The sequence below is a fragment of the Cygnus atratus genome, chromosome 1, assembly GCF_013377495.2.
Source record: "Cygnus atratus isolate AKBS03 ecotype Queensland, Australia chromosome 1, CAtr_DNAZoo_HiC_assembly, whole genome shotgun sequence".
Classification (NCBI taxonomy): Eukaryota; Metazoa; Chordata; class Aves; order Anseriformes; family Anatidae; genus Cygnus; species Cygnus atratus.
The window spans coordinates 972,474-994,187 of NC_066362.1; the positions used below are offsets into that span (position 1 = coordinate 972,474).

Sequence of the window (21,714 nt, forward strand, 5' to 3'; positions counted from 1 at the left end):
TGGGGTGTCCCTGGTGTCACTGTGCCGAGGCACGGGCAGGCTCTGGCTTGGAGCAGCCCTTACCACTTGCCAATGCCCTCTGGAATAGAAAAGAAAGGCGGCGGCTTTGTGCCCGGTGCCGCCGCTGCGGCGCACCAGTCCCTGCTGGGGACCCCTGCCCGGGCGTCACGGGTGCCTTCCCCCCGCCAGGTTCGCCAAGGAGCGCAAGCTGAGGATCTGGAGGGACTACGTGGCCCCCACGGCAAACCTGGACCAGAAGGACAAGCAGTTTGTGGCCAAGGTGGGTGCCTGGCGGAGCAGGGCAGGGACGGGTGCTGGGCTGCCTCTGCCGGCACCTGCGTGTGGTCGGAAAAACCTCGGAGCTGGGCTCTGCCCCTGCTGTGCCTGCGGCTTTGATTCCCCTCCGCGGACCACCTGGGTGCCCCCCGGGATTGGGCTGCCCTCTGTGGGTCGGAGCCGGGGTTTAATGGCACGGTGGGGTGACCAGCCCAGGTGATGCTACATCCATGCAGCCCGTAGTCGGGGCTCAGCCATGTCCCCGCACCATGCCTGGGGGGGGGAGAGGTGAAACAGGGCAGAGGGAGGGGGCTGCAGGCTGGGAACAGGCTGGCGGGCACCCTTGGGTACCGCAGGGATGCTCTCGCTCTGGCTGCAGGGGGCTGGGCGCAGCAGAGCTTCCCCTTCCCATCACGAGGGCTCCGTGCCCCTGTCACAGCCCCTTCCCTGCATCCCTGGTGTGGGGCCGCCGTCCTGAAGCCATGCTCACCCTTTCCCCGGTGAGGTTTGGTCGCTGTTGGCAGCGGTGCCGTGCCCAGGAGGCTGGGAGGGCAGCGGAGCGGGGCTGACCGGGCGCTGTGCCTGCCCCGGGCGCGTGTCCCAGCGGAGGAGCATCGCGTCGGGGTGCTGCGGCAGGGAGCCCCGAGCTGCCGGGTGCTGAGCCGGGTGCTGAGCCCCGCTAGGTGGTGCTGCCGGCTCGCCCAGCCGCCGGGCTGCAGCTGGGCTGCGAGCCCTGGGAAATGCGCAGTTGGATTTCTTGGGAAGCGAGCTCAGCCCCCGCGCCGGGTGGCGCTGGGTCACATCCTGCCTCGCAGCCGCCTCCTGAGCGCCAGCTCCTTGTTTTTCCCCCCCGTGTGGAGGGGGGGACCCGAAGGCTCCCAGGTGGGAGCCACCCGAGAGCAGGGTGTCCCCGTGTCCTGCCCAGCCGCTGCCCCGGGGGCTGCTTCCCCCTGCTTTGGGGCTCCCGGCTGCAGGAGGAATTAGGGGGCGGTGCGGGGCACGGGGCTGTGCCCGGCCACGGTGCTGAGCGCCGCTGGCTCAGGGAGCGGTGGCGGTGCCGAGCAGGGCGAAGCGAGGAGCTCCTGAGCCTGGTCCTGTCTCGAAGGCACCCATCCGGCAGGCGCAATTATCTCATCCGCCGGAGGCACGGCGCTGTCGCTGGTCCCCGTGTGACAGCTCCTGTCCTGCAGGGCGAGGGCAGGGAGGTACTCGCTCATGCGTTAACTCCGAGATCAGATGCGCTCCCTTCTCCCTAAGTGGCCGTTTGTCAGCTCCAATAAGGCCGGAGTGATAGCAGAGGTCCTGAGCACTTCCTCGCCCGGGGGGGTGGGGGGGGGGGCAAAGGCTTTGCTTCGCTTTTCCCTTTTGAGCGGTGGACGAACGCATCCTGAGCGCCGACCCCGGGGGGCTCCTCGGAGGCTGGAGCTGCGAGACCCCTCCCGGAACACGGCGGTGAGAGCCCCTGGCAGGGAGGAGAGGCCCCAGGGGGGACCCCTGCCCAGGTGCCACCGTGATGGTGAGCGCCCAGTGCCCCGTGCAGGGCAGGGGAGCGCCGTGTGTCGGCGCTGGCGGCTCCGCAGCGCGATCCTGCGCTGGCAGAGGCTGCAGACGCAGCCCGCGCCAGGACCAGACGCGGGGGGCATTAGTCATGCTTTGCTCAGCAGCTTGCGGAGGGGGCGGATGGATGCTCCTGGCATTTCCAAGACGCCCGTCATTTTGTCGAGCAGCTCGCATGCGAGCTGGGGAGCTGCAGCAGGCAGGGCTCTCGTCCCGAGCCCCTGGGCGCTGCTGTGGGGCAAAGCGGCGAAGATGCTGGAGGTGTGGGGGTGCCCCCATCCCTGGGGGTGTGGGGTAGGGGGGGCAGTGCATCCCACCTGGGGGTCCGAGCCCTCTCCCTGGGCTAGGATGGGCAAAGCGCAGGGTGCATCCCAAGGGGGCACCCACTCTCTGGGAGTGGGGCGCCCAGGGTTGCCCCCAGTCCTGAGCACGGCCCCTTGTGTCCCCTGCTCGCCCCCCCAGCTTTATGCAGCCCCAGGGGGAGGGGATGCGTTCCCCCCCCAGGAGCACGGCTCTGGTGCGGTTGGGCTCCACAGGAGGAGCCCCGAACACCGCGTCGTGCCCCCTGCTTCCCAGCAGCAGAAAGTCTCTGCATGTGCTTAAAAACTGCTACTTATGCAGGAACGCGCGAATCAGCATTTAGGGAGCAGTCAGCCAGAGCCCCCCTGGGCAATGTCGTTTTTGCAGTGTCAATTTTTGGTCCTTTTCCCTCCCCGAGAATTGCAAGTGACAGGGAAAATCAGGACAAATGCCTGCGCGCTCGGAAGCGCAGGAGCTTAAACGCGACTTGGGCGCGCGCCCGGTGCTGCACGCAAGGGGCCATAAACACCCATCAGTCCTCGTAGCGCCCGGGGCGCTGCACGGAAGGGGCCATAAACACCCATCAGTCCTCGTAGCGCCCGGGGCGCTGCACGGAAGGGGCCATAAACACCCATCAGTCCTCATAGTGCCCAGGGGGCTCTGTGGGGTGCAGCCTTGCACCGCAGAGGTGGTGGATGGGTGGCTTCGGATGGTCAAGCCGTGGTGGCAGAAGCGACTTGCCCGCTCCTGGGGGGCGGCGGGCAGGAGGGGAAGGTCCCAACCTGCCCCCGTGGTGCTGAGCAGTGGGCGCAAAGCAGCTGTGGCTGGTTTTTGGGTCCTGCTGCCACCGCGTTGGGCTGTGGTTTGGAACGAGGGCTGGTGTTCTGAGCGGGGGGCTTGGTTCGGGCAGGGGCGAAGTCTCGGCCCCAGCTGTGGACTCGCTGCCTATAAATGGTGGAGCGAGTGGCAAGAAGAAAAGAGGTGGGATAAAAATGTGAAGAGACGGGAGGCTTTCTTCAGAATTTCCTACGTCAGCTTGTCTTAAAGCACCCAAGAATTTGGGACAGCGTTGCTTAGAGCTGAACGCATCACGCTTGCAGCTACGCCGCGCCAAAAGCAGTTTGCAGCACAGCTTTCTCTCTTTCTCTGCGGCTCCCGGGGCTGCGAGGGCTCGGGGAGGGCTCTGCCCCCTCTGCACCCCGCGGGGCAGGATCAGCTCCCTGCGAGTGAGGGGCTGGGGACGCTGAGGAAGAGCAGAGGGATGGCAGCAGCGCTCGCCTGGGGCCCTGGGTGCCCGGGGAGCCGTTACCGTGTGTCCCCCCGTGCACCCGGCTAGGGGCTGTGCGCGGCGACCCCGGGCACCCCTCGGGGACCGCACGGGGAGCTCGGGCGGCCCCAGCCAGGCTGGCTGCGCGCGTCGTGCCCTGCCTTGCGCTGTGGATCGGCTCCAGCCCTTCTGCAAAATGGGGAAAAATGGAGAAGGCGGTTGTGGATGAGCTCCCAGCGTTGTGGTTTTTATTTTTTATTTTTTTTTCCCTTTCCGAAGCGCTTAGGCCGTTTATCATGGCCAAATCATCTCAAATCTCGGCAGAATCTGCCAAAGCAAGTCTGGGGAGTTGCTCTCCTCCTGGAGTTGATTGCAAAAGCATGCCAAAACCTCTCCAAGAGCGGTTCCCCATTTGGAGAACCAGGGTAGGGGGTAAGGGGATGGTGCTGGGCGTGCAGGGCTCTGGCTCCCCAAAAAATCACCGTGCCCATCTCACAAACCCGGTGCGTGGGCACGGAGCAGCGGTCGCCCCCCGCTGTGGGGACAGTCCCTGCCCCATGGCCTGTCCCCGAGCCCTCTCCCAGGAGCGCTGCCATAACGAGCTGCCCTCGTTAGCGCGGGGAGGGGAGCGCAGCAGCCTCTGTGGGCAGCCCTGGGGCCCTGCCAGGCTCCTGCGTGGCCCCGCGGCAGCTGGGAGAGCTGTGAATGGGCTCCTCTGTTCCCCGGCACGCAGCCAGGGCGAAGCGGTGGAAGGAGGAGGCAGCAGCGCTTCGGAGGCCGGCCTCTCCCCATCCTGGGGGTCCCCAAGGGGTGCCCTGTGCAGCCACCCCTCCCCGTCCCCTCCTCGCCTCCCACGGTGCCCCCCAGCAGCTGGGTCGGGGCCGGTCCCTGCCCGGGGAGCAGCCTCTCAGCTGGACGCGGCTCTCGCTTGTTGCAAGGCTCTGGCTTGGAAAATTGGAAACCTTGTTGGGAGCAGCGCTTGCAGCGAGGGAAACTTCTCATGTGAAAAATAGTCACTGCCTGCTGCCTTCACCTTCGTGTGCAGGTGGAGGGGCGAGGGGAGGAGGATGCCCAGGCTCGGCGAGGTGCCCCCGGCCCTGCTGGGGGGGCTGCGAGCTGGGGGAAGGCTGGGTCGGGGGGGGAGCGGCACCGTGGCACGCAGGCTCCTCTGCAGCAGCTGCAGAGATTTTAAAAAAAAAAAAAAAAAAAAAAAGAAATCCTTTCAATCCGCTTATCAAAGTGCCTTTCTGAGGCAGGTGAAGCCACAATAAATATTGGATAAAGGAAGCTGTCCGCAGCGAGCTGAGGAATTGTGAGCAAGAAAAATGGCCCCGTGCCTGAGCTGTGCTGAGCCTCGGGCTTTTGCTGCCAATCTCCTTGGCCCGGCGGGGGCTGCGGGCGCGGGGTCTTGGGGCAGGAGCGGCCACCCCCAGATGGAGGGGAGAGGCCTGCCCTTGCTCTGTGAACCGATGCCCACGGAGAGGGGATGCCACCGTGCAGAGCAGCTCGGGGAGCACCGGTGTGGGGTCACCCAGCTCGCCCTGCCCGTACAGGGAGCCCCCGTGGTGCCGCAGACCAAACGTGACCTGACCGCTGCTCCCTGCGCTGCCGTGCGTGGTGGAGGTGTAGTACAGCAAGGGGTTTGTCCCCGAATCTGCCCTGCAGCTCCCCCGCTGCAGCTGCATCTCCAGGCCTGCTTTCTGGAAGGAGCAAGCACGTAACGCGGGCAGGGAGGTTGGGGCCCTTCCCCAGCCCGGTGTAACCCGGGCAGGGAGGCTGGGGCCCCTTCCCGACCCCTGAATGCCCTGAAGCATGAGATGTGATTACCCCATTTCGCATGCAAACTGCCGTGGGCTCAGCTCTGCCTACAAAACCTCAGGCTCTGCCTCGCTGGAGAGGCGGAGGCTGGGGGTAGGGATGTCCCCCGGAGGGCTTTGCTGTGCCCTGGAAATCCTTAGTGTCTGTTTTAATTCTAATTCCTATAATCCTGTTATCCCTTTGACTAAGCACTTCGGGAGGGACTGATGTGCCTGCTGGGGCAAAAAGCGCTGCAAGCGGGAAAAGGCCGGTCCCTTCTGCGCTCCCTGCCGGCTCTGGCCACGGGTCTGGGGTGTCTGGGACGGGCACGCAGGGCATGGGTGAGCCTCGCTGGTAACAGCACGTGCTCAGGGAGAGTTTCTGTGGGTCCCACTAGGCTGGTGGTGGCGGTGGGAGCACCCAGGTGCCTCGTTCTGCTCTTGGAGATGCTCGTGGTCCAGGCTGGGGAGCGGTGGTTCATGAAGACCGAGAAGATCACAACAGCAAGCTGGGAGCCTCCTGCCCCCTCCGTCTGCTTGCACTGTCCTGCCTGCCCTTGCCACCAGTTGCTCTAATTAATTTGCTCCCTGGGTGCGCGCAGAGCCACCAGCTGAGCCGTGAGGCCTGCGCCTGCGCTCGCTGCTCTCTGGTCCCGGGACTGATGCACGCACCCGAGCCTTCTGCGAGGTTTGCTCCCTGCGGCCCCGTGGGACCCCCTGCAGGATGGACCCCACGTGGTCCCCCGGTCTCAGGGCTCACGGTGGCACGGTGCCATCGGATGCTGTGCTTTGGGGGCTGCCGTTCCTCCCCTTTGCCACGCCGCTGCGGGCACCGCGGAGGTGAGCAGTGCCTGCCCGCGCTGCCTGGCGCAGCCCTGGGAAATTGGAAACCTTGCTGGGAGCAACGCTTGCAGCAAGAGAAACTTCTTTTGTGAAATATATATGTATATATATGTATCTCCAAGGCTGTGAGGAGTCTGCAGGGCTCCTCCATTCCCTCGTTGCTCTTTTTCCTGCTCCTCAGCTAACCCGCAGTCGTGCCCTGTCTGCTCCAGCGGCACCGCTGCTGGCACCACGCGTGCAGGGGCCCCTCTGCCCATACGTAAAGCAGATGTCCCATCACTTGAGAGGGAAGCGGGCATCACCTTGGTAATCGTCCATGATAGATCAGTGTGCCTGTGTGCCGCGGTGTCACTGGGGAATACTGCGGGGCTCTGACTGGTGCTGAGCTCACCAGGCTCACCAGGCATGTTTTTGGCGAGCTGTGTTTGCCCCGGTGAGCCCTGGGCACTCAGGCAAGGCTCAGAGCTGCTCGCTCTGTGCTGGATGGCAGCCCCTGGAGCTGGGGTGGATCGGGAACGTGCCCCGTGCCGGTGCTGTTCGGGGCCGTGGTGCTGTGCGTGTCGTGCTGCCCGCAGGGACGCCGCTCACCGCTGCGCTCTCTCCCTCCCCAGGTGATGCAGGTGCTGAACGCCGACGCCATCGTGGTGAAGCTGAACTCCGGGGACCACAAAACCATTCATCTGTCCAGCATCCGACCCCCCCGGCTGGAGGGGGACAGCACTCAGGTGACCGTGGGGAGGTGGCAGCGGGGTGGGAGGGGGCGTCTGCGGCAGCGTCACCGGTGTCTGTGGCCGTCCCCAGGTGGATTCCCCTCCCTGTGAGCTCCTGCTCAGCGCTGTCCTCTCTCCTGGGGGATGCCCCCTCTCGAGGGTTGCAGGAACCCTTGGGGAGTTTGCGTGCCCTGCCTGGTGCAGGGAGACGTCGGTCTGTCTCATCCCCTGCCTCGGTTTCCCCTCCTTGGCCTCACGGGAGCCTGTGCCGTGGCGCCCGGTGCTTCCTGCCACCGCGTTCTGGAGGTGGGAGAGCCGTGTCCTCCGGCCGTGCCCTGATGCCTGCACCGGGCCGTTGAGGTCGGGCTGTGGGGGCTGCTTGGGAACGTGCTGGAGGACGGGATGGATGACTTGTCCCCAAGGGTCATGTCCCTTGGTGTGTCCTTGGGGGTCTCCCCCAGCCCTGGGCGTTGGGTAGGGGCTTGCACGGCGCAGTGACCGTCCCTATCCCCCTCCCCTGCTGTTTGCCCATTGCCAGGAGGCGAAGCAGGAGCCTGCGGGCTGCTGGAGGTGGTGCGCCAACCCCTCTTTGGTTTTCCTTGTCCTGCCTGCCCTTCAGCGAGTGCTCGGCCGCTGTCTGCGGCACCACGGTGTTGGAGGGAGCTCTGCACGGGGCCGTGTTAGTGCTTGTGTGGGGAAAATAAGAGCTGCTGGCGTCCCGTGACGGGCGGCAGGGCTGGGGTCCCCGTGCAGCCTGGCCCCAAAGTGCCAGGAGCTGATGCAGAAATGCAGAAATTCAGAAATGCTGCGTTGCTTGTGCGTGCCTCGGTCTGCTCTGCGCTGGGTTTCCGCGTCCTGTAAGTGAACGACAGGACTGTATGTGTAAGTGCCCCAAATAACCCTTGCCATTTGTACACTTTGGCCACACGCTGAGCCTCTGCGTAACCGCGCTCCTGGCGCTGTGCATCACGCACGTGTGCCGGGACACGAGCCAGGGCGTTGGTTTCATCTCCGCTGTCTCCCTCCAGAAAGGTCGGCAGAGGGGCCGGGGGCACCCGCTGGCGGGGCTGGCACCCGTCGTGCAGGGACAGGAGCCAGGTGCTGCCTGGTGGCGCTGGCTCTGAACTGCTCCAAGAGCCCCGTGGGGCAGGGATTTACCTGCTGGCTGCTTTTTCCATCCCCCCCCTTCAGCGGTGGATGCACTCACGAGCCGCTGAGCTGCCCACCAGGTGCCTGCCTTGCTTGTAGCGGAACCGTCCCCGTCATCCCGCGCCTCCCGAGATGGCGAGGGCTGCTCCTGCCCGTGAACGTGAGGAGGGGTTTCCAGCTGGGAGCAGAAAGCCAGCCTTCGTGCAGGATTGCGTGAAAGCTGCCTTTTCCAGGGCTGTTTCTCCCCACGCAGCACCGGCTCGCACACAACGTGGCGTTTTGCGTGGCCGTGCGCGCGCCGCAGCGGCGCCGGGAGCCCCCGAGCGCGTGGAGCTGCGCACGGCTGCGGGGACCGAGCTCGGGTTGCTGTGGGAACCGTAATTTGGAAATTCCTGCCTCCTCGGCTGCTGCCTTGTTTTGTACACACTGAATTATGAATAACTTCCCAGATTAGCCCGTTCCTCCTGCTGTTCCTTTGGCGTCAGAGCTGGGTGGACCGGAGATGCGGCGCGCTGCACGGCGGGGAGGGTGAGGGGCCGGGCACCGGTGCCGGCGGGGGGCTGCCCCGGAGCGGCCGTGCTGCGGGGGGAGCGTGGATCATTTGCAGTGGTCGTGGTCTCCAAGGAGACTGCAGAAAGGCTCCCTGCCGCCCGCTCCGCTCGTGGGAGCGTTGCTCCTTTTGGAGCGGTGTCCCCACAGCACGGGCAGTCGCGTTCTCCATGCCTGCCGGGCTCGTCACCGGCCCCACCGTGTTGGACAGGCGTACCCCGGGGATGCCCAGAATGTGGGCTCTGGGGGGCTCCCGACCCCTTCTGCCCTGAATTTGGCCACTTTCTGCCTGCTGCATCCCTGCAGCAGCGGCCTGAGCAGTGGTTGGGGCTGGGCCACCAGCCCGCTGCTGATGCCACGCCGCCCCAAACCCACTCGCCTGCTGCTGGCTTCTGCTTTGAGAGGCTCGTCTGGTGGAAGCTGTGGGGCATTTGGAAGCAGCTGCATCTTTAAATAGCATCCTGAGATTGCAGGTGCCGGCATCCTGCAGCCAAACCCCCACACCGTGTGTAATTGTGCAGCGCTACGAGGGCGACAGTGCCAGCGTAACCCCAGGCCATGAGGCACCCCGCTGCCCGCGTTGCGTCCCCGCATGTCCCCCTCCTGCGCTGGTGGCTTCAGAGCGCGTCCCCGTGGGGGCTGAGCCGTGGCCCTGCAGCTCCTGGGCCCCTTTCTCTGAAGGTGGTTGGCAGAGGAGCTGCCCCGTGCCCGGAGAGCATCCTTGCAGCGTGTCTTTGCCTGCCCCCCTTGCTCGGGCAGCCCCCCCGGGAGGGCACCAGGCCCCTCTCGTGCCGCTGTGCTCCCCGCGCTGTGCTGGGCTGCCCGAGGCTGCTGCCGTGCCCTGCGGGGAGCACGTTCTGCCACGCTGGCTCGTGGGTGGCTCTGTTAAACCTCATTTCTTTCTTTTTCGTTCTCATCCCGCTTTAGGTCCTTCTGCATTTTCATCTCTGGCTCTGTTTAATTACCTGTGAATGCCATCGGTGAAATGTTTGCCCCCTCCCCTTCCAGATTTCCCTTTAGAATTTAAAAAGCAAACCAGAGCAGCCCTGGCCAACCAAGCCCAGCCCTTACTGGGGTATTTGCACCCCTCTCCACCTCCACTAAGCAGGTGCTGGGCTTGCGTGCCGTGCTTTGGGGGCTGGCACACGGTGCCAGCACGGCTCCGTGCAGGTAGGGCGCGGGGCACTTCTGGTGCCACAGACCCCATCCCGGTTTCCCTTGTGAAGGAGGAGCCTGAGCTCAGAGTGCACGCACGCATGTTTTGGGCTGATTTCAGGTTGTTTTGCAAGGACTGCACGAGTGCCCAGCATGGGTCTGGCAGCTCATGGCAGAGCTGCTGGCGTTGTCCTCGTGCGGCCCCGTTGCAGCTCACTTGGGCTCTTCGCAGCCCCGTCCCTTCCCTGGGTCCGGATACGTGCAACCCGTAGTAGGCAGCAAGTAGCTAGCACGGCTCCGCTGGGGAGATCCGTCTCCATCGCACAAAATGCAAATTGGTCCCTAGGCACCTGATCGAGTGGATGGGAAATGACAAACTGAAAATTCAATGTAATAAAATCCTACAGCCTTTCATCTTCCGCCTTCATCATCACCCAGTGCGAAATGAATCCTGAGCGCGGGAGCTGATAGCATTTAATATCTCTATTGCTTGTCTCTGTCGAGGAACGTAATGTATTCAGATGAAGATGCATCTCCCACCGCTGCCCAGGTGCTGGGTCTGCAGGTGTGGTGCCGGTGCTGCGGCAGCGTGGGGACGATCCCAGGGTCCGGAGCGGGACGCGGCGCGGCTCCTTCCCGCAGCGAGCAGCAGCTGGGCTGGCTGGTGTGCCATTCGGGGGAGCACGTGCTGGTGGGCAGCATCAAAGGCTGGGTGTTCGTAGCGATCCTTCCCCTTCATGAGCTTAGGGATATGCTGGGTCGGAGCTCGAGGCAGGACCTGGCTTCAGGGCTGAGCCCCAAATGGTGGGCTCAGAGTGTGGGGTGCTCTTTGGGCACCCTTTGAGCACCTCTGGGGCGAGCAGGGCACCTCAGGGTGCAGGGAAGCCTCTCCCATTGCTGCGGCTGGTGCCCATCACCCCGGTGTCCTGCACTACTCAGCCCATTGGGAGGTTTTGTGGTCTGTCCGTCTGTCCTGGTGACGGGTCTGTCCGGGCAGCTGGAGCGGAGCCCAGTGCTGGGGACGGTGAGTGTGCAACTGGCCCCAGGGCTGGGACTCCCTCGGGCTCTTTTCGGCAGCTCCCGTCCACGGCACTGTCCGCAGTGCTCAGGAGGAACCTGATTTCGGCTGAGCTTTTTTAATCAGAAGTTCATTCCCTTGGACAGCTAAATTACAGAAGCTTGTTAGCAGCTCTGTGTTCTAGCAAGCTGTATTTGCTCAATTGATGCAACAGCACTACAAATCTGCTCCGATCCCACAATTTATCTAGATTGATATCTTAATTGGTAGAACTCTTGGAGCGGGGGAATCAGACACGGACCCTGGCTCGAGGAGGAAAAAAGCGTAAGGAAGAAGCCCTGCGGGTGGTGGCTGGGGGCCTGAACGGGGCCGGTGCCTCCTGGCTGGAGCGGTGCAGGACACGAGGGCTGCCAGGGCCACGCTGCCCCTGCCTGGCTCCAGAGCTGGAGGGAGGTGGAGGAAGGGGAGCGGGAGCAGCAGTGGGGACGTCCCCGCTCCTCTGCTGCCTGTGCCACGTCTCCAGCACCTGGGGAAGATCCCTGCTGCCGCCTGCGCCGCGCAGATAAGGCTGACGGGGCGGCAGGGGCTGGGGCTGCGACCGGGAGGGAGTTCTTCAAGGGCTGCCTGGATGGAGCCGGGCTGGATTTTGTGAGCATCTCAAGCCACGGCTGCCTGGCTTGCCTTGTTCGCCCTGGTCGCAGGATGCTGCTGTGCCCGTTCCTCAGCCCCAGGCTCTGCCAGCCCCCGCAGCCCCCGACCGTGCCTCCAGGGCAGCTGCTGCAAGAGCTCGTGCCTGCTTGGAGCTTTCCTGGCACAGTGGCCGCTAACTGCAAGCTCGACGTGCGCCTTGGCGGCCGTCACCGCACCAGGCAAGCTTAGGGGAACCGTCACTCCCACAAAGCAGTCAGAAGCTGGAAGCGTAGGGAAGCTGGAAATGGCTTCAGAGGAAAAAAAAAAAAAAAACAGATGGATTTGGGGCTGAGTTTTTTTCCTTAGGCTGCTGATAGAGCAGGGAACTTTTGGCTGAGACGGCCCCACGCATCCCCAGGGACCCACCACGAGGTCCCTGCCGGTGGGAGGACTCGCAGCCAGGGATTAGCGGGATTAGAGGAATGGGGAGCCTGCGTGTGATGGCAGAGCCCCAGTGCCATCAGGCCTAACCTGCTTGGGGGTCTCAGCATCTCCACTTGTCTGAGAGAGGCAGGCACCTTTCCTGCCCGTCCCGGTGAGCACATGGGGGCACGGTACATCCACTGCTCCCCTACCCCATAGAATCCCAGCTCCCGCCGTTCCCCGGGGACTGGTGCCCAGCAGCACCCACCCGCTGGCCGTGTGCCTTCCCCTTCCCCTGCCTGGCGTTAGGCTGTCGGAGACGAAACTGGGACGCCCTGCAACAGGGAGCTGCAGCTGGGTGCTTGCTCAGCGCCTCCCTCCCGCCGAGAGCATCGCTGCCATGCTCAGCATCCATGGGAAGCCCCCGCCGCGGGCGCTGGCTGGGCTCCTAGCCCAGAGCTGGCACCGGGGCTGGCTCGCTGCTTCAGCGGGCAGGCAGTCCCCTTTCCTCGCTGCTCGAGGTGAGAAGAACGGAGGGATGGAAGCCGCGGGGGCAGGATGCTGTGCGCAGCGCACGTGGCCCTGTCCCTCTGCCCAGCCGGGCACGGCGAGTCCCCTGCAGAGAGCAAGGACGCCGGAGGTCGGCGCTGGGGCAGCGACCTGGACTGCAACCAGGCGGCTCCCGGAGGTGCCGCTGTTGGAGTCCTGACGAGGTTTCCCTGTGCCCGGAATCTCTTGTCCAACCTGGCCTCTGCGGCTCGGCGCCGTGACCTCCGCCCCGGCTCTGCCGCCTCCCGATGGAAAGCGGAGCCCGGGTGAGGGCAGAGCCCCTTCTGCGGGGCGCCGGGGCAGCTGCCAGGGTCGCTCCCGCATCCCCCCGGGGATCGCCGAGTCCCCGCACCCCCTCCTTTATCGCTCAGTCTCTCCCACGCTCCAGCAGATTTTAGAAAGAGTAATATTTTACTCAAACCCCATTGAACTGCGGTACTTTCTCTCTGCTCCTTTCCCTGTCACTTGCTGATTGCCAAGATATTTATGTGAGGCTGGAAGTGCTTTGTAAGAGCGAGCTGCCCAGCTTGCTGCCGGCCGCCTCCAGCACAGCCGGAGCCGCTGACGTCCACGTGGCCCTGGACAGGCAGGAGATGGATCTCGGGGTCAGGGGAAGCCCGCACCCCTCGAGCTGCTGGTTCGGGCTCTGTTGGAGCTGGATTTATAACCCCTTTTAAGATTCGGAAGCAAGCTGTTCAGGAGGGGTCACATCACGCCTGTTTTTAGCTGCTTTGCCCCCAGAAAGGAGCTTTGTCCCGCAGCGCTGCGCCCCTTGGTCAGGTCGGGCTGTCCAGGACGTGGCTCCGCGCACTGCGGCTGCTCGGCCGCGGTTTGCAGGTGCCTGCCCGATGCTCTCTGCAGCCAGCCCTCCTGCAGGGGCTGCGTGCGGCTTGGCAGGCGGCGTGACCCTGGTGGGGGGCACCAAGCGGCCCCCCTGCCCCTCCAGCACTGGGCCGGGGCTCAGGAGCTGTGTTGGGATGCACCCAGGCTGTGGTGAGGTGGGTTGTGCATGGGGTTTCCCCTTCCGGACGCTCGTAGGGCAGCGGCGGCAAGGCTGGGCTGGCGCTGTCGATGTCCCCTCCCTGCCCGGCGCCTTGCTGCCGGTCTCTGGCACCAAGCGCCCTCCTGCTGTCCGTCCCAGGGCCATCCAGGCTGCCCCGAGCTTGAGGGCTGTCCATCCCTCGTTTCCTTTGCTTAACGTCCGTCTCCTGGCTTCTCCCATTGCTTTGGGCCGCTCTCGGCGCCTCCCTCCTTCCACTAACCGAGGAGGGCGGCTCAGCGCAACGAGCCTTGGAGGAGCCTGCGGGTCCCCAGCTCCACCGCGCTCCCTGGGACCTCCAGCCTGACACCGTCACCCGCAGGAGGTGCGGTGAGGACGTCCCCCGTCCTCTGCAGCTCACCCCCTGCGAGTGGCACTCGGCTGGGGTCACTGCGCCTGGAGATGAATCCGAGGCTGCCGCAGCCGCCGCGCACCCTGCCCGGCGGCGAGGGATGGCCTCCCGCGGCAGCGGGGTCCGCCTGCAGAGACAGTCTTGTTTCCCTGTTTGTCGAGCAGGGCTTGTACTACGAAAAGCACACCGCACTCAACGAGCATAAAAGATTAATGAGAAACAAAACCACGAACTCATCAGTGTCTCATCTCCGCTAAATTACAGCTACAAGGATCACAGTAACTCATCCATGTATCGTGTAACAGAACTGATTGCGGGCATGGATGGGACGCGCGGCGAGCGCGGCTTCGCCAGCGGAGCAGTGCAGCGTAAAATGCTAAGTGCTCAGGCATATGGCCCTAATGTATTCTAAATATTGGCAGAGGAGAGGTGCAGCTAAGGAGAGGCGGGAGCAGAAAGTGGGGGCACTGGAGTTTCCTGATCAATATTTAATAGGGGCTGCAATAGCTTCCAGGGCGAAGACGCATGAAGTCAGCATGTTCTTGCAACCTGTTTTTTGCCCTCCGGGCAGCATGCTCCTTCTAGTGTAAAAATGATTAGCTTGCATCTCTCTCAGCAGTTCTTCTCTGCCCTCCCCCAAGTCTTCCCACTGTTGGAAGGCGATTGTCTGGCACGTGGTCTGCAGCTTCGGCTTGTGAGGATCCGGCTCCCGGCAGCTCAGGGTGCTGTGGACGGGGGCGATCACCGCAGCGGGCGCTCCGCTCCGTTACGGTCAGAGCCTCCCTGAGCGGTGTGCAGGTGTTCTGGCAGCCCCGGCCGCGCTGTTCTCCCTTCTCCCGCTGTTCTGTCTTGGGCACCTCGTCCTAACCTCTCTGCACCTGCAGAAGGGAGCAGGCTGGAGCCCCGCGAGGTCACGCTGCTTCACCTCAGGCGGGTTTTTCACCCCGGCTACGTGCGGCCACGCGACGGCACGAGGAGAGCCTGGCTCTCGGGGCTGTGCCGGGGCCAGGCGCAGGTCCTGATCCGAGGTGGGTTCATGTGAGTGAGCTGGCACAGCTGGGTTCCCCTGGGGATTAGTGCCTCTGGCGTCCCGGTAAATTGCTCGCGGCTTACAGAGCAAAGCCAAGCAAAAAGAAAAGAAGCGGAGCGCTGGGGATTGCCTGAGGTCTGCAGGCACCCGGCCAGCCCCCGGGCCCGTGGCTGGTGCTGGCTGGGGGAGACGGGCTCCTGAGGCACGGGCTCCGGGGGGGGACAGGCTCCCTGCCCCAGGCAAAGCACAGCGCACAGCTCCAGGGCGCATCGCCGGGAGGAAGAAGCGTCCACACCATATGTTGTGCGAATCGCGGCAGCACTTAAGCGCTCGGTCTCATTGATGCCGTGTAAGTAATACGCCCCGAAGATTGGGCTGTGCTAAAATGCTTCCCGAACGCCGTACGTTTAAGTGTTGTCACTCTTCTGACCCAGCAGAAGTGCCTGGTGCTCTGACACCGATGCTCCGAGGAGGATCCCGGCAGCTGCCAGCTTGCATCGAGGCAGGTGACCCCCATGGGGCTGCGCCTCGTGCTCTCCAGGCTCGAGGAGCTGGTGCTGCACCACTTGGCGAGCCTTGGGGACTGCGGGGCTTGCAGCGCACGAGCCTCGGACCCGGCCGTCCTGCACGCCTCGCCCCGGCTTCCTGGGGTGGCTGGGGCTGACGGGAGTGCTGTGGCGGTGGCAAATGCCTCTCAGTCTGGCGGGTGAGCACGGAATTGCTGATGGGAGGATGAAGCTTTGACCTTTTGATCTCATCAGGAAGCCGCTGTGAATCCTCCATTGATGGTTAAATTGCACTAAATTAGAGAGGAGCTGTGCAATCCTGCCACGTTGCTGAACTGTGCAATTAACGTCGTGCCTAGCAACAGCACCCTTGTGCCTCGGGAAACTTGAGCCCGTGATTTTAGGTATGCGACCGACCTGCCTCTGCAAAAGCCGCTCGTTTTTTTTCCAGCAGTGGATGGCTTTGGGAGTCTCTGCTCCATCCGGGTGGCTGTCAGAGCCGTCCCTGCCAGCAGTGACTCTGCGGTGCCCCGCAAGTTCCCAGCATCGCCCCTGGCCCTGCCGCATCTCTGGGCTTGCCCCCACCCTGCTGGGGGTACCGGGGGCGCACGCTGCGGGGCAGTGCTGGCACGTGGGTGTGCTCGGAGGCGCTGCCTCAGAGCCGGTGTCGTCTTTGCAGCTCGGCGCACACGCCTGCTGCCTTATCTCAGCTCTTCAACCTCCAGCCCAAAGGATGGCAAAGGCACCCCCGTCCCTGCAGAGGGGATGGTGGCTGGCATGGAGAGCTCGGTGCCCCCAGCACCGCCGCATTTTGCTGCTGGCCCATCCCTCCCCGCACCTCTCCGGCTGTGCGGTGCTGCTCAAAGCTTTGGCCCCTGCCATCAGCCTGCGAAGATCTGTTCGTGGCTGGACGTTTCCCAACGTGCTCAGAACGAAGCCTTCAGAGAGCAGGGGCCCTGCTGATGCCCACAGCCCCCCTCTGCATGGGCTGCTCGCTGCAAGCCGCTGCCTCCCCAGCAGGGCAGCAGAAGCGTGGCCGTGTCCTGCCTTGGGGAGGCTCTGCCTGCCCCCGGCCCTGACCCGCTCTGCCAGCTCAGGCTCAATTTTACCATTCTCTTTTATTTTGCCCCCAAGAAACAGCCCAGCGGCACGCCGTGTGCTGGAGGGGAGTGGGTCACGGCGCCGACCTATTTTAAAGCTGGTGCAGTGGGGAGGGGACGTGCTCAGCACCCGGAACACCGCGGGGACTGGGGGCTGGGGGTGCACCAAGGACCCTGCTCCCCCCCGGCACGCTCGGTGCGAAGCAGCACGCGGTCAGCACCTGGCTCCCAAATCATGTTCCTGGCGCAGAGGCTGCATGCGGGTACAGAGGAGCACTGGGTTGTAAGGGGTGTTCCTGCCTGCATCGTCCTGTGGTGCACAGCTGCGTGCCCTTCCCCTTCTGTGAAAGGTGCTGGGAAAGGGAAAAAGGAGGATGTAAGAGCACGGGGTGGGGGGGGGGAAGCTCTCCCCTGAGCAGCTCCCACCCCTTCCCCTCTGCTGCAGGCTCTGAGCACGGACCCAGCCTCATGGCAGCCACCGTGTGCCAGAATTAAACCTGGCCAGAACTGCCCAAGTGCGATCCTGTGAAATCTGGGATGGATGAGATGAAAGTGCAGAGGAGATGGGGCATGTTGTGGAGAAACAGGGCAGGCAGTGCCCGTGGCCACTCCAAGATGGGGTGCCCGTGCCCCGGTGGTGGTGGCTCGTGGGGTCCCCTCTCCTGGGCCACACAGAGGGGACACCAGCTCCGTCCTTAAAAGCTTTTTGCCTCCCGCCTGGCCCGGGCTCTGCTGGCCTACTTTTCCCTTGCTTCTATTCTTTCCCCCGTCACAAGCAGTTTCGGCACGTTGTGCTTAAATAGGGCTTTGTCTTCTGCTGACTTCTGCGGAGCGGGCTGAGTGGGGTTGCGGGTGAATTAAAATGCATCCCTGCCTGGCTGCCGGCTCGGTGCGCGGCTCAGCACCGTGCTGAGCTTCACCGGCTCACACACGGTGCACGCAGACGTAGAAGTCCCCGGGAGCAGGGATGCGGTGGGAGGAGGATGCTCCCCCACACCGTGCTCCAAAGGGGCGCTCAGCAGCATGGCCGGGGCAGCGCAGTCTGCCGAGTGACAGCGCTGTGATGAAGCGGTCGGGTTTTGCAGTATCATTGAAAATTCGGGTTAACGGTTTGGAAAGAATGGAGGTTTTTTAAAATCCTGACATGGCTGCCAGACCCGTGGCAGGGAGCCTGCGAGCGTTTCTGGGTCTTGGGCTTTGAGTAGAGTCAGTCCCCGGCACCTCGGGGCCGCTTTTAGGGCTGAAACGAAGCAGAAGCGTTTCCAGCAGGCTTCGCCGAGCATCCCGATGCCTGGCTACAGAACCAGCCCCATTCTGAGACCGACAGCTGCATTTTCACGCTCCTTGTGCTTGGATCAGCCAAAATGCTGCTCGAGACCAGAACGCAGCACGAGCCCTTCCTCGGTGCCCCGCAGCATCGCTCTGCGGTGCCTGCAGCAGTGCCTGCTCCCAGAGGCAGCCCTGCTCCTCCAGCACGTTTAATCCTCACCAGAGGTCATCAGCAAACGGCTAATTGGCACTGGGGGCTCTGGGCTTGCTGCCCGTGCCACCCCGAGCCACTCGGTGATGACTTTCAGACGATGCTTGCTCTGAGTTTCAGCGGCTGTGGCTCCATGCCTGCTGCGAGCAGTCCTGCCCCGGCTGCCGCTCCGGCACCGGCAGCACCTGCAGTGCTGGGAGAAGCCGGGAGCGGTTCAAGGAGCTGCAGGAGCAGCAGGGCTGGCGGGACGCACTGGGGAGCTTGAGGACATGGGAACGGTGTGGGGAACCCCGCGCGTGCCTGTGCCCTCCAGTTCCCTGCCTGGCATCTGAAGGGTATCCTAAAATTGCCTCTCCTAAACACCATTTTGCAAGGTCTGCATTGTCCCCAGTCCCTCCTGCATTAGGCTGGAGGGTCTGGGGTAACCCCGTGTGTCGTGGCACGTGCGCCATACGTTGGGGTGATGCCACGGTGCGGGTGCTCACCAACACCAGCGCTCGGGGTGTCCGTCTGTCCCCCTGCCTCGCCTGTGGGCAGAGTTACTCTTCCGCCTGCAGCCAGCCGTGCGAGCCGCCCACAGTGCTGCCGGTTGGGACAATTAGCTTATCGAATCACTTCCCTGCGAGACCGGGGACGATAAATTACTTTTCCATTGGAAAATAGCATAAAAGCCCCATTATGTGCTGATGAGAGCGTTTATGGAGCCAGTCTGCTGCTCCTCAGTGGGTTTTGCACTTTTTAACGAGTTTCCGATTGCCTGGGTGGGAACAAAGTCGGTGCCTAGGGCTCGTGTTGGGCAAATCCCTGAAGTGCTTTGGGCACAGAGGGTGGCAGGAGGGACCCTCGGTGGCCTGTGCCGTGGTAGAGCCTCTGCTGCTGCCAGGAGGGACCGGTGCTGGTCCCAGACTCCGCATCAGTGCAGGGCCAGAGGCCACTCGGGGTATCCAGGGTGCTCCATGGCACGCCAGGGATTTGGTCCCTTCCTCCAGATGAAAAGTGTCGCGGTTTGGTGATTTTGCCAGCTGCTGTTTTTCCGTGCTCCCTCCTGCACGCTGTGCAGTGGGACCCCGTGGCCAAAGGAGCGTGGGCGCCCAGTGGCACTGAGGGTGCTGCTGCTGCTGCCCTGCGCTGCCTCCCCCGGCTGGCAGGAGTCCTCTTCCCGGCACCGCCAGCTCCATTTCATCGTTTCCCTCTGGCTCGGAAGGCAGTGCAGGATGTGATTGCCGTGCAAAGCCCCGGAGCTAGCGCGGCCTGGCAGCCTGCTCCTTCCTGAAGGCTTCCTCCAGCTGCAAGAGCGCGCAGCGGGGACGGGGCTGGCGCCTCGCCTGCCCTGGTCGAGGTCTGGCTGCTGCACCGCAGGCACAGCCCGGTCCCGGTCTGCGGGCAGGGCTGGCCCTGGAGCTGCTCTGTGCCGTGCTGTGCCGTGCCGTGCCGTGCCGCTGCTCCTGCATAGCCACCTTCTTTCCGAGGTGGCTCCCTGCTTGTGGCTGGATTGCAGCACGGCTTGGCACGGGCATCCCCCTGCTGCAGGCTTTGTGCCATGAGTGTGCCATGAGCGTGCCGCAGCCCAGCCCGGGTCCTGGTGGTGCTGGACACAGGAGCAGCCCCAGGAGCTGCCCAGGCGGTGCTGGCGTGCTGCCGGCCCGGCACTCGTCTGCAGCTGCTGCAGCCAAGCCCTGGGGACCCTGGGGACTGGGTGTGATGCTGGGGCTGGCGCGGTTTTCTGTTGCGATCCTAAGCAGGGCCAGCCAGGCTTTCTGCTGCCTTTCCCAAGCTGCGTTCCCTTCATCTTCACCCTGATGAAATGGGGCCAGCCTGAAGGGTTTCGGCCCCGAATCATTCCGTTTGCAGCCCAGCAGCTGGGATTAAGGGGTGGCGAACTGAGCCCCGAGCCCTGCTGCCGGTTGCTATTCTCTGGTCTCCACCATGCCTCCGACCCCTGCACTTTCCTCTTTTCTGCTCCTCTGCTGCTCCGCGCCTCTCCCGGTGCTTTGGGTGCATTTCCTCTGTGGGGCCAGCTGCAGGCACAGCCGCAGTGCCCCGGTGCTGCCCGGTGCTATTCCTGCTCTGTGCAGGAACCAGGATTCCTTTTTTTCTTCCTTTTGCCCCGACTTGTCTGCATGGCCTTGCATCCCCAGGCTTGGCACTCGGGGAGTCGCATCCGAGCCCCCCTGGCCCCACCGCCATGCTGCTCCGCACGGCTTGCAGGGGTGTCGTGAGAAGGGGAGGCTCAGGTGGCATGCTCCATCTCCCTGGTTCAAACGAGAGGAATTTATGGCCTGGGAACGCCAGAGGATGACACCTAATGGCTTGCCAGCTACCAGCTGAAAGTTTAATTCCCGGTGTCAGTGCAAGGCTCTGCTGCCCAATGGGTGCAGGTGGAGAGGCGCAGGGTGAACGCGGCGGTGCCGGAGCTGGAGCACCGCAGGGGATGGTTTTTGCCCACTCCCGTTGCTGCCGTGTGGAGCTGGGATTGCTGGGGGGAGCGCCGGGGGGGCTCAGGTCCCCTTGAGCCTCTTGAGGCTTCAGGCAAAAGAGAAGCAATTGGAAAGGAGGAGCCATCGAACCCACCGAGGAAAAATATTTTTTAAATGTCACATGAGCCCTCCGAGGGTCTGCATTAGGGCAAGCAGGTGTCAATCATAAATCCAATGAAACAGCGTTATTTTGGACAAAACCTTGCTGGGGAGATGCTGTGGGTGCAGTGAGCCATCCCACGTTTGGGCAGCGCTGCCCACCAGCCCCGTGCCCTCTTGGTGCTCGTGAACACGCGGCCGGCTGCGGGTGATCTGAGGGCATCCTGCGCCAGGTGCTTTTTGCTGCTCCCTTGGCCTGGCTGTGGGAAGACGGCTTCACTGAAAATAGAACTCAAGTATTGTGGTGGTTAAAATTAAAATTAAAAAAAAAAAGATCCTTCTGAAATTGCTGAGTATTTTTACACATCTCAATTTCCTCATTAGCGACGACATTATCTCCTCGTCCGTGGAGAGGTAGCTCTTTGTCTGTGCGAGTTGCCAAAGCACCACCAGCTAATGAATTCCCCATTGATGCGCAATTTTGTACTCAGATGATTTTTCAGATTAGTTCCTGCGCAACATGAGAGGAAGGGGCACTGGGTTTCCCACTGGCACAAAAAGATGCTCCCCCGTTTTCCCAGCTGGAGGAGATGGCGACAGCCGCACGCGTGGCGCGGCGCTCCTTCCCGCGGCTGCGCGGAGATTCATGAATTTGGGAGTTATTTCCCAAACCTCCCCCGTCTGCAGCCATTCTCCTCCAATAGTCATGAAACAAAAACTTCAGTCGCTTAGAAATTACTTTCCGTAGGAATTTTGATAGGTTTAAGCAGAGGCTTTCCTTGCAGAGGGTGATCCCGTTCTTAACGATGTAATTTATAGTTGCTGATTACAGCCCTGAACGTTCCTGTGTGAGCAAACACACTCGGAGCAATAAACACGCTATCTGCTGGCGACAGGCTCCCCGATTGTCGATAGTTGAGAGGGAGATATCCAAAGGATGCCTGTAATTAGCCCGAGCGTTTAATTTAATAAAACAAGTGACTAAAAACATAAGCGTGCTGTATTCTAAAAGCGTTGCGCGTAATTACAAATTATCTTAATTCGGCGCAGGCACAGCCAGGTTGGTAATCGCCTAATAAATAACTTCCATTAGCTGTTCGCAGCCTCGCCGCCGGGGTCTGCCTCCGGGGGTCCCGGGGGCGGCGGGGTGGCCGCCCGGGGGATGTGGAGGAGCAGGGAGGGGGCCGGTGCTCGCCGTGAAGTTCTGTGCCAAAGCAGCACGTGCACTTTTGCTTTTTATTTTTGTGCTGGGAGAGAGCTGGCGAGGGCACCGATTGCACGTGGTTTCTGTGCGTCCCGTGGCTGCTCTGCGGGGGCTCTGTTATTTCCCCGTGGAGGCTCCGCCACGGCCCCGAGCTGCCCGCTCCCCTCGTCCCCAGCGCTGCCCGGGCACCCCCTCGGAGCACACG

The 21,714-nt window shown here is 63.1% G+C and overlaps 1 protein-coding gene across 1 annotated transcript in view; it reads left to right on the forward strand.

The window, feature by feature from the left end:
- SND1 (staphylococcal nuclease and tudor domain containing 1) overlaps positions 1-21,714 on the forward strand; it is a 116,923-nt gene that overhangs the window by 12,988 nt on the left and 82,221 nt on the right. Inside the window, exons 9-10 of the mRNA XM_035569324.1 lie at positions 190-280; positions 6,651-6,764. Coding sequence (XP_035425217.1) covers positions 190-280; positions 6,651-6,764 — 205 coding nt within the window. The remainder of the gene's footprint in view (positions 1-189; positions 281-6,650; positions 6,765-21,714) is intronic.